The 12304-nt window shown below is 32.2% G+C and overlaps 1 protein-coding gene across 1 annotated transcript in view; it reads right to left on the bottom strand.

The window, feature by feature from the left end:
• Positions 1–12304, bottom strand: part of VPS13C (vacuolar protein sorting 13 homolog C) — a 186969-nt gene that overhangs the window by 171534 nt on the left and 3131 nt on the right. The window contains 1 exon segment of the mRNA XM_051973796.1: positions 2006–2049. Within this exon segment, the coding sequence (XP_051829756.1) occupies positions 2006–2049 (44 nt within the window).

Below are 12304 nucleotides of genomic sequence, written 5' to 3'. Positions count from 1 at the left end.
TCTAAAATACTAATTAGAGAAAAGTAAAATAATTGTTTTTAAAGGATCAAGTTCTAAAGGACTTTACAACATTAAAAATGGATTGGTAATCTGTCCATTCGATTTATTAACTAAAATGAAAAACTATTACAAGTCCATTACTCTTGGAAAACTATACTAATTATGAAAAGAAGATCCATTTAATTTTAATAGAACAGATGGCCAGTGCTTCCTTGCAATGTATTCTGACAGGAAGAAATATCTTTGTATAAATAGGCTGAAAATAATGGCTCAATAAATCTGGAAAGAAATAGATTCCAAATACTGTTTATAAACTAGGTCTTAATTTAGATAACAGTGACTAATGCTGGCCAAAAATAATCTTGAATTTTATCTATATCCAAAATACAAGAAATTCAAATAACCAGAATATTTCAACATATTCTCATATATACATATGTATATATGTACATATGTATACATTTATATTGTGTATTTTGTGTACATATTTGTGTACACTTATCTAAGAAAAACTTCCACACAAATTAAAGGACTTTCATGTCATACAAGGCAGAAAGCACATGGCCAAAGAAACAAATCTTCCTCCCTCAAAATTCAAAGAGGCATAACATTTGCTAATTGCAAAAAGCTGGCCTTTCTATAACACTGTAAGGAAGGAGCTATTATTTATTATCCTCTATTTTAGATATTAGGAAACTAAAAGTAAGAGAGTGGTTTTATACTTGTCCAAAGTTACATAGAGCCACAATTCCAATATAGGTCCTCTGATTCTAGATGCTGTGTTCTTCTCATTATATATTGTTTAATTTGTTCATTAAATTATTTTAAATATTGAAACAAAATTAATTTTCAGTCCAACACTTAACCAAATACTCATTAATTTTTAATCAGAATGAGTGTAAATTTCCTTGAAATTTACAATAAAAAAAAAATTGGCTTTGGGGAACCAAGTTCTACTACTAGAATTGTCAGTATACATGAATGATCTACTAGAATTGTCAGTATCCATAAATGATTTCTCCTTAACAAAATATACCATAAAATTCAATTCACGATAATAATCCTTATACAAAGTAGGCCAAAAATTAATTACATAGGCATCCAAGCAGTAAGAAATATTTCTCAGATGTTCTCAATTTTTTCAGTGATATAGAAAAGAAGCTTAGTAATTACAGAGAATTTTTTTCTTCACATGACTTAATCTATAAATTCTATATTTAAACTATAAGCTCAATAGTCAATGGTAAAAAAAAAAAAAAAAAAAAAAGAGGAATCATCATTCTGATATTTTTAGTCATTCTCTAATTTAATAGTAAATAAATTCTCATTTTGTCATTTACTTAAATCTGGATTGTTTCCTAATTTCCAAAAACCAAACTCATGAAACACAACATGATATACAATCATTTAAACTAAAGGCTAAGAAATAAATATGAAGAATATAAAAAAAATAAGAAAATGAAGTTTCATTAGCACTACACTAAACGTTTCCTATTTGTTTTATCTTTTCACTGTAACCAAAGCGGAATAGAAAGAAGTACTCTTTACCTCTGACATATGAGGAAATCATATATCAATCCTAAAATTTTCCTACAACTCAGTTAAATATCTGGCATTTATTTAGTACTTTAAGGTTTGCAAAAAGATTTACATATATTTTTTCACCTATTTGGTTCTCACAAAAACTCTGTGAGGTAGACACTATAATAGAATAATCCCCTTTGTATAAATAAGGAAAAATTAAACTCAGAGGTTAAACGGGTTGCCCTTAGTCACTAAACTAATAAGAATTGGGGGCAGCATTTGAACCCAGGTCTTCCTGATTCCAAGTTCAGCATATTACCCCCTATCCCAGCTGCATCAAACTCTATTAGAAATGGGGGTCACTATTCTATTTAATTTGCATCTGTTTTGTTTGGTTAGGCATCTGGCAAACAAGTTATTTGTAAGAAACAGCAAGTTATTTTAAGGAACTATGAAAATAGGCTTATTTAAAAATACTTACCAGAGCATTTTCTTTTATTTGCAGATTATCTAAGGCCACATTACCTAAAAACCAAATTAGAAGAGGAAAAATAGCATAAAGTTAACATAAGTACTAATTTTAATCTCTATCATTAATATTAAGAGATGATATTACTGTCAAAGTATGAAATGTACAGAACTCACAACAGAAAAACTTCTTAACTACTTAGGTTGTTTGCGATTAAGAGAGAATTTGGGATCTTCTTCATTGGAGAACTAGAATTCAAGACTTTTAAATAGTTTAGGCACAAACATAAGATAAGAACAAAAGAAAATAGAAAAGAAAAAAGAAAAGGAAAAGCTAATACAGACCGATAAGAATAAATAGTATAGGGATTCTCAAATTGGGGGTTTGTGGATTTGGGTAAATTTTAATAATTTGATAACTGTATTGTGATATCATTGCATACTTTTGTAATCTTATATATTTTATGTATTTAAAAGCATTATTCTGAAAAGGTATTCATAAACTTCTACAACAGTCTGTGACTTTAAAAAATTTAAGAACCTTTGATATAGTCCAAGGCCTTCCTCAAAGGCTACCTCTGGAATTTATTTATAATTTCAGTTTATACAATAAAACACTGTTTTTTCCCTCTAAAATTACATCCTTTAACTCAAGCGCATCTACATATTAATTTTAGTATTCAAAAATATTCTAACCTATCCTGACCTTAATCACACCAAATTATATTCAGTTTTGTTCAGATGTCATTAAAATATGGTAATATTCAGACACTTTCCCCTGATTTACAAAATTTTTAAACCTTTTTATAAAGTTACAATTGCCACCAATTTTTGTTTCCATATAGAGCCATCACAAATGTCTTTAAATTATATTCTGTTATCAGCTTAGACAAATGTTAAGTCTTTCATACCCCACTGAATCCAATCATACATAACTCCCTCTGATAAAGTTGAGTCTATTACCTTAAGATAGTAAAGGAAATCAGAAATTTGTTATCCTAAATCTGAGGTTATCTAAATGAATTACAAATGTTGAAAATCATGTTTCAAATTATTCAATCTGGTTTAACAGGTAGGTAGGAGTATCTTATGAAATGTATATTCTTATAGCAAATTAATCTAGCTCTTCAGCCAATAGTCACTTAACTTAAACCAAAAATGATCAAAGTGTTATGTTTTCCTTTCAATCTCAGCTTCCATATAAAAGAAAATTTAAAGGTAATCGATTTTAAATGACAACTATAATGTCAATGTGACCATATTTTTTTCCCTTTGGCAAAATGTAGAATCAAAATATAAAATTATCTAACTATTTACTGATCTAAAAACAAAAGGAACAAAGGAAATGTCTTTGACCTACCCATAATCTAGGCAAACAAATGTTTATTTCCTCTATAACAAATATAAATGTTATCTAACTAAACAGTAAGTGTAGCATTCATGCTATAGGTTATTTTATTTGCAATGTAGGAGGAGACACTAGTTCTTACACAAGTTAAAAAGGAAGGCACAACCATAGATTAGATTAGCACCTGGAAGTGAACTTCATTATAAAATAAAAGTTAAGTTAAACTTAACATGTCTAGTCTTAATAGAGTACAATTTAATAACTTCTAAATAACAATGTAAAAATGCAAATAATTCATGAAATTCTTAAAATGAAACCAGACATTTTAAAAGTAATCAAATATCTAAAAATATTAAGAAAATGTTTTCAATACCGGTTTTCTATTTTAGACTAAATCAAGTAAAAGCCTCTTTAAAAACTGCATATAAAAGTTGGTATTTAGATCATTAAATCTCTATCTCCCAACATCCTTGATCTTAATTCAAAATTATATAGAAAGAAGCTGCTTGTCCTGATTCAATCTATCAAAAAAATGTCCATTAAATTACCTACTTATGTCCCAGGTACCATTATAGTTCAACTGGGATACAAATATAGTAAATCAAATAACCCCACTTCAAAAGAAAGTCTGCAAATAAGTACAACTTGAGAATTGAGAATATGCAGAAAAGCACAAGAAGAGGGGCTAGATCTGATATCCAATTCCAACTCTGGATATTAACAACCTGTATCACATATGGTAAATCAATTTGCCTTCTCTAAGCCTCAGTCTTCTCATATGTAAAATTATGGAATTAGATTACATAGTTAAATCTATGTGTTCCCCAAGTAAAATGTATTTGATGCATTTCTAAATACTTTATAGCTTTTGTATTTATTTGAATGGATTTTTTTTCTTTTTAGTTCTTCCTGCTGAATTTTGTTATATATATAGGCTTTTATTTTAAATCAGGCAACTTTGATTAAGTTATCAGCATTTCAAATGATTATATTTGATTCTTTAAAGTTCTGTAAACATCACATCATATCTTAGTGTTGTGGTGCAGCTCTTGAAAATAATGTACTAGAAACCCCCAATCTAAATTTTTTTTTTTTAAGAAATCCACAGGCCACTTGGCCTTGGAAATGATATAGTTACCTTAGAAATATAGCTATTGGGAGTAATGTAGAATAACCTTAGAGCATGTGTGTGAAAGAAAGGGAGTTGGGCCTGATATCTTTATGCAATTATGCTATCCTTCAAGATGTCTAATTTGTCATTCAGAAGTCTAGACTGCTATCTTGCCCCTAAATCCAAATAATGAGCACTTTTTAGTTTCTAGGACATTGAAGTTGAGGGACTTTCCCTCCTCCCGAGCAGGTGCACTAGAGTAATGGTGTTCACTCTTCCCTAACACTGTTCCTTACTCTCTAGACCCTACCCTTCTTCCTTCTTCCTCCCTGACGCTGACTTTTAAGTAGCTTTTCTTCATTCTCAACCCCTGCTAAACCTCCTTTTAATTAGCCCTTGTGCCTTTTACAAAATAAAGTGCTCCATTTGGCTAGACCTTTATGAGTTTTCTGAACTCTCTTCTTCTGAACAACTCTCCCAACTTAGTGCTTCATCATTTTCAAGGACTGTTCCACATCAACAATGTCATCTGCAAAAAGTGATTATTTTATTTTCACTCTGGCTACACTTATTCCCTCAGTTTCTTTTTTTTTGGCTTATCACCCTATAAATAGTATTTTTAGCATTGTGTTAAATAGTAGTGGTGACAAGGAGCATCTTTGCTTTATGTTAGTTGTTTCTAAATCCTAGAAGAATAATTCCATTCAAAATAACTAAAAAAGCTATAAAATATTTGGACATAAGGACTGGATTCTAACTATAAAATTCTACTTGCTTGAATAAAGACAAATAATTTAAAAATCATTAATTGCTCAGGGAAGATTCTGCAAACAAAAGGATTATCGAAATTATTTTATTTATTCAGTGCTATCCTAATCTCTAAATCCCAAAAGAATATTTGATAGATCTAGAAAAAAAATTCATATAGAGAAATAAAAGATCAAGAATAGGAAAGATAATAATGATTTTTTTAAATGGCAAAAAAAAAAAAAGTTGATCAGTGCCAGATCTCAAACTAAATTACGAAGTCATAACCATTACAACAAACCGGTAATGATTTTTAAAGGGATTAAAAAAAGGGATGAGAAGGTTGATTGGTAGGACAAATTAGTGTGTAATGTGGAAGCAAATAAACATAGTAGCATAGCAATTGATAAAATTTAAAAGATCTTGGGGTAACAAGGAAGCGCAGTGGGTAGAGTACCAACCCTGAAGTCAGAGAACCTGAGTTCAAATCTAGCCTCAGACACTTAATACTTCTTAATTGTGTGACCCTGGGCAAGTCACTTAACCCCACTTGCCTCAGCAAAACAAAACAAAACAAAAATTTTAAGATCTCAATAACTGGTAAAAGTACTAACCATTTGATAAAAACTGAATGTCAATAATTAGAAAAATGTAAAAAATTCCATTCCACTCCTATGTCAGATTAGCAAAGATGAAAAAAGAAGATAATGACAAATTTCAGAGAAGCTGGGGGGTGGGGGGGGGGGGAAACAAGCAAGCATATTGTTGTGGATGTTGTTGTTGGAACAATGAATTGGTCCAGGCTTTATGGAAAGCGATTTGTATATATACCCAAAAAGTTAATAAAACTGTTAATATCCTTTGACAAGGCTATATCAGCATTAGAGAAGTTACAGAAATCAAAAAAAGAGGAAAAAGATGAGTATATACAAAAACACTTAAAGCAGCTTTCTTCCTGAGGACTAGAAACTTGAAATGAAAGCACTATCTTTCTACTGAGTTCCAACTTTGTCATTCAACCAAAGCTGTTCTCTCCAAAGTTAACAAAGATCTCCTAACTGCAAAATCTATTGTCTTTCTTTAAATCCTTGCCCTTGACATCTCTGTCATCTTCTTGATCTCCTTGACCTTTTCTACCTTTAATCCATCTCTTTTCCTTGATATTCTTCTCTCCAGGTTTTTGAGACATTACTTTCTCATGGGTTCTTCTACCTATCTGACTGCTCCTTCCAACTCTCCTTTTCTGGATCTTCATCCCAGACACAAGATTCTTCTCTATCTATACTATTTCATTTAATAATCTCAACAATTCCCATCCAATTAATAAATAAATCTATTTATCTAGCCCTAAGCCCTCTGCTACACTCTCATCATATCTGCAACTGCCAACTGGACATCTCAATATGGATGTTCTATTGACATTTTAAACTCAACATGTCCAAAATTGAACCCATTACGTTTCCCTCAAAATCCTCCTCCTTTCTAAACTTCCCTATTTCTAAGCAGGGAACCAACCAACTTCCCAATCTCCCAGTCTCCTAGTCTATGTCATTCACATTCCCCATATCCAATCTGCTGCCAAAGCCTGTTGCTTTAAGATCCCTTAGACACATTCCCTGTTCTCCTCTCACACTGTCACCACTGCAGTACAGCCTTCATGGAGTCCTGCAAGAGCCTGCTAGTTGGCTGATCAACCTGGAACAAGTCTCTCCCCACACCAATTTCATCCTCCACTCAAGTGTCATGATTTTCCTAAAACACTAGCCTAAACTAACTCTCCTAACTTGAATTGAAAATTTTAATAAATTTCCGTGGCTCCTTATTACCTAAAAAGTCAAAAGGCTAACCATTCTGCAAAGCTCTGCCTCACTTAAATCCAATTCACCAGCAAGATATCACTCTTGTAATGCCATTGGTCCTCTTCAAGAACAAAAGATAAACAACAATTACCAATCTTCTTAATAAATAATAATAAAAGCTAACATTTATATAGTGTCTATAACATACCAGGTATAGTGCTAAGCACTTTAGAATTTTATGATCCTAACAAAAACCCTGGGATATTTATTTTGGTTTGATTTGTTTTACAGATAAGGAAATCGAGGCAGGTGTTAAGTGACTTGCTCAGAATCACTTAGCTAGTAAGCTGACTCTGGGCTTGACACCCTATATACTGTACTTCAGCACTGCCCCAATAGTCAGATAATCTTCAACCCAATGACACAGTCCATGAGCAAGACATTCTTATTTCTTTGTTTCAGGTATTTTCAATGGCTGACTTCCCATGACTACAACACTGTCCATCCTCATCTCCACCTTCTGATGTTTCCTGGATTCCTTTTCAAGTCCCAGCTATAATCACTTCTACAGGAAATCTTTCTTAATCTCTTTTAAATTCTGGTTTCTTACCTCTGTGATCATCTCCAGTCTAGGCTATGCCTTTTACAATGCTTTATATGCAATTGTTGTTAAGTTATCTCTGACTCTGTGACCTCCTTTGGGGTTTTGTTAGCAAGATACTGAAGTATTTCCTTCTCCAGCTCACTTTACAGATAGGAACTAAGGCAAACAGGGTCACAGATAGTGTCTGAAGCTGGATCTGAACTCATAAAGATAAATCTTCCTGATCTTAAGCCCACTGCTCAATATATTGCACCACCTAGCTGCCCTTTATACACAATAATCACAACAATGATTGGTGAATTGAAAGAAACTGGTTTTTGGCCTACATATATCTTGTTTGAAGAATGATTTAGTTCAACAATACTGAGTTAAAAGTTGGTGGAGCAAGCAGAACGAGATTAGAGTCGATAAGCTTTCCAAAATGACTGTACTTCTTGAATCATATAGATCGTAACATAATTACTATACATAATGCAAAAATTCAAAAGAAAATGTCAGCTAAATGGAAGGATGGTTCAAACTAATCTTGGAGAGACAAAGAAATTAATGGAATTGACTTTCCTGTCTAAAAGCAGTAAAAAATACTATTTCTTTTTACTATTAATGATCTGGAGAATTCTTTCATATGGTTTTAACATTATGCAGTTCTTCAAATAAAAAATGCTTTTGACTACTTACTTTCAACACGAAATGTCTTAAAAAAAATAGAAGGTTAACAAAGACCTAAACTATACATCCAAGACAATACAACTGAATCCAAGTTACAACATTGTAGTTTTCTGACATACCCTTTGAGCTATGGATTACTCTTGAAAACAACTATATCCTGGACACACCTCAAATTGCTAAAGGCGGTACAATTTCTCTCCTGGCACTTGCTGAACAAAACCTGATAAACCTTCAAACTTGTGTGGGCAGCTACATGTTCACCACCAGCAACTGTTCTAAATCCTTTAAAATGATATCGAGCAAGCTGTCAGGAGATCTGACAGTGTCACTGTAATTTTTAAAAAATAGTTCTATAAATGCCATCTTAGTTTTACAGTGTTAACCTTACAAAAAATTTTCCAACTGTGAAATTAGTGAAAACATCAAAAAAAAAGGTTAAGTTGAAATATGAAAGCTAGATTATTCTAATTAAAATATCAGCAATGGAAAAAATTAAGATGGAGAAAAATAAAAACTAAAATTCATAAAACAGTTTTAACTTTTACATAGATGGAATTTTATTTAAAACATTCTGAATTCAGTCAGGATACATAAATTTAGTGTGAAAATTTCTACAATTATTAGTGTTCCTCTTCTTAAAAATTACTTCTGTCATAAAATAATAAGTACCTTCTGACTTCATTTATTCTATAATTAATCCCTCATTTTTTTCATCTTACCAATTATTGGCATTCCTGTATATTTCCAAAGTTATATAAGACCATCACTTGACACTTACATAGCACTTCATTTTACTATATGATTTTATATATGTCCATTTCCCTTGATTCATTTAATTAACAAGCATTTATAAATAAGTTCTTTTCTATTATGGGCATTGTTAAGTACTAGAAATACCAAAAACTGAAGGAACTAACATCATAGAGAGGAGATAGAATCCACACACATTAGAAAGCACACACATAAATATGTGCAAAGTAAAGGCAAAATAATAAAGTAATGGGATAAGGGAGGCACTGGTAACTGCATTATCAGAAAAGGTTTTCTACAGGGAGTGATAGCTGAGATAATCTTTAAAGGAAAATAGGGATTCCAAGAGACAACAATGAAAGGGAGTATGTTCTACACATGTGAACATGCGGGACAGGGTGAATATTAAAGATGGAGTGTTGTGTATAAGGAACAGCAAAAATGTCAATTTGGCTAAATCAAAAATTTGTGAAGGGTAATATTTTAGTATAATGGTGGAAAGGTAGGTTGGTGTTAGGTTACGAATGATTTTAAATTCCAAACGGGAAGAACTTATAGTGGATTTCAGAATGGTAATTAAAGGAAGCCACTAGTTTATTGAATGGTGTTGACCCTCAGAACTGTGATTATTACTTTGGCAGTTGTGTGGAAGATAATTTGGAGAAGAAAGAGACTTGAGGAAAAATTAATTAGAAGGTTGTTGCAATAAGAGTCCAGCTGATGGGGAGGAGGCTGGTGATGTGAATAAGGCAAAGAATAAGGCAGATATGAGAAATGGGAGATAAAGATATGGCAACTGCTTCAGAGGGTTCTACAGCCCCTACTTTCTCAGCAATCAAAGCTATTGAAGACTCCTAAAAAGAAATTTCTAGATACTACAGTCCTTGGCATATCAAATCTTTTGCTATCAGAACTGGAAATGGTTTTAAGAAGATAAAAAAATACTAAAGATATATTACCATCTACTTTCCCACTGCACCCTAGGGACCATGGGACCTTTCCATCTAATTTGCAATTAAACTCATATGTGTGTCAGACAGACAGAGATTGAGTGCGCATTTATTAGTACTTACTGTATACCTAGCCATTGACCTAAGCATTAGGGATACAAATACAAGCAATTAATAAAGTCCCTACCTTCAAGGAACTTACATTCTAAGAGAGGAAAACAATATACAAAAGGGAGGGAGTGGCTTGGGGTGGAGAGAAGGGAAGGATTCAGGACCACTCTGCTAGTGAGAAGGAAGAAACGTTGGGAAAGGTATTCAAGAATGAAATGAGTATGTATGGGGTACCAAGAAACACTGACCCACGGTTAGGTTTCACTGAGCAGGGAATCAGCCCCAAGAAAGAGCTCTCTCTCCAAAGCAGTTAGATTGGTAGAGAAGTCTGTGAATTCCTTGGAAGCAGAAACTGCCTTTTCTCACTTGTAACCCAGCAATTACTATGTTTTAGTTCATTCACCTGAACTGAAATATAAATTAAGTCAGATATTACTATTTCAGTCCTGTAGGTAATGAAACTGAAGCTCAGGGTGCTTTTATACAAAACACCCATTTCCTCATCTATAAAACAAGGACTTGGGTAAAATCTTTTCCAACTTTCCAACTCTGATTTTCTAATTTGTCCAAAGACATAAAACTAGATTAAGGCAAATATATTTCTCATTCCTATTATTTGTGCTTTTCTTGTCTTCCATGATGGCTTTAATGTCATTGAGAGCTAAAAGTAACTTTTCTAATATCTTTTCAACTTCACTCTTCACTAAATACTGGACATAATAGACATTCTATATTCTATAGTTAGCTTCTAGCTAACTATAAATTCCTATTAAGTCACTAAAATACTACAAATTCATGAGTTTGTTGGAATCTTTGAAAGAAAATGTCAACTTAGTCACATAAAGTTTTGAACATTCTGAGATTGAGATACTTATTCATCTAATTCAAAATGTCAAAGAGAGAGTCATTGAAAATAAACTCATTATATCAGATATTTAAGCTAATAAAAGAATTATTTTAAAATAAATATAGGTACACATACATATAGTACATTAAATGGTCAGTTTTCTCTTTCTAAAAGATATTTTTACTTTATTTGATAAAATAGCTAACTTGGAGCAGCTAGGTGGCGCAGTGGATAGAGGACCAGCCCTGAAGTCAGGAAGACCCTAGTTCAACTGTGACCTCAGACACCTAACACTTTCTGTGTGACCCTGAGCAAATCACTTAACCTCAAATGCTTCAGTTTAAAAAAAAAAAATTAATAATTAAATGGCTAACTTAAGAGTGAGAAATTTCTTTCTCCCTCTCCTCAAACTGCTGATGCCCCCCAAAAAAGCACCACACATTTCTCTTTTAAGCTTTTTTGTTTGTTTTTTGTTTTTTTTAATTTGTTATAATAATCAAATGAGCAAAGCTATAATGCCCAGTTCCAAACAAAAAACTTATTCCTCTAATTTCTTACTGCAAAAATAAAAGCAAAAAACAGGATCTGTTTTGATTTCCCTATTGAACAGTTTCATCTAGTAACCTATAACACTGCTTTATTATTCCAGAACTAAAATTTTAAAAATCCCTAACATGTGATTTCATTAATATGTCATGGAACAAATTGCTCAATTTCTTCAAACATATTAAAAACTTAGATTAGGGCTCTGCAACAAAACTTTATTCAGAATAAGAAAGAGGAAATGATCCTGTGTTATAGGAATTTTAAAAGAAAAGGAGAGAAAGTTAATATGAAACATCCCCTAGGATTCAATCATTAAGAGGCAGTTAACTATAGTAGAAAGAACACTGAATCAGGAGAGAACTAAATCCACTTCTAACACTTAGAGGCTCTTCCATCATAAATTGCTTCTTTTGGACTATATTTCTTCATCTAAAAGGAGCCAACCATATGTACCTCACAGAGTTCTTGTGAAGATCAAATATAAAGAATTTTGTAGACCTTTAAGGGTTATATAAAAAGTCTCTTAAAAATGTATCCTATACAAAGAAGCTAAAAATTTTGACATTTCAGTTGCAGGCAGAAACTAAATCATAAAGCAATCAATACTTCCTGATTTCACAGTAAAACATATTTTTGTTTCAAAACATCCAGCTTTCAAATAGCTCTTACAAGAAAAAGGAATTGGAGGGGAGGAGAGGGTGGCACTTAGTGGGAAAAGAGTAATAACAATTGGTAAACACAGTGTCACTTGACAAAAAGAATCAAACATCCCTGAACCACACCACTATTTTAATAGGTACTTTAAGGCTGCTTAATTCTGCAAATACCTA

The sequence above is a fragment of the Antechinus flavipes genome, chromosome 2 (assembly GCF_016432865.1).
Source record: "Antechinus flavipes isolate AdamAnt ecotype Samford, QLD, Australia chromosome 2, AdamAnt_v2, whole genome shotgun sequence".
NCBI lineage: Eukaryota > Metazoa > Chordata > Mammalia > Dasyuromorphia > Dasyuridae > Antechinus > Antechinus flavipes.
This window is presented reverse-complemented; position numbering and strand designations above follow the sequence as displayed.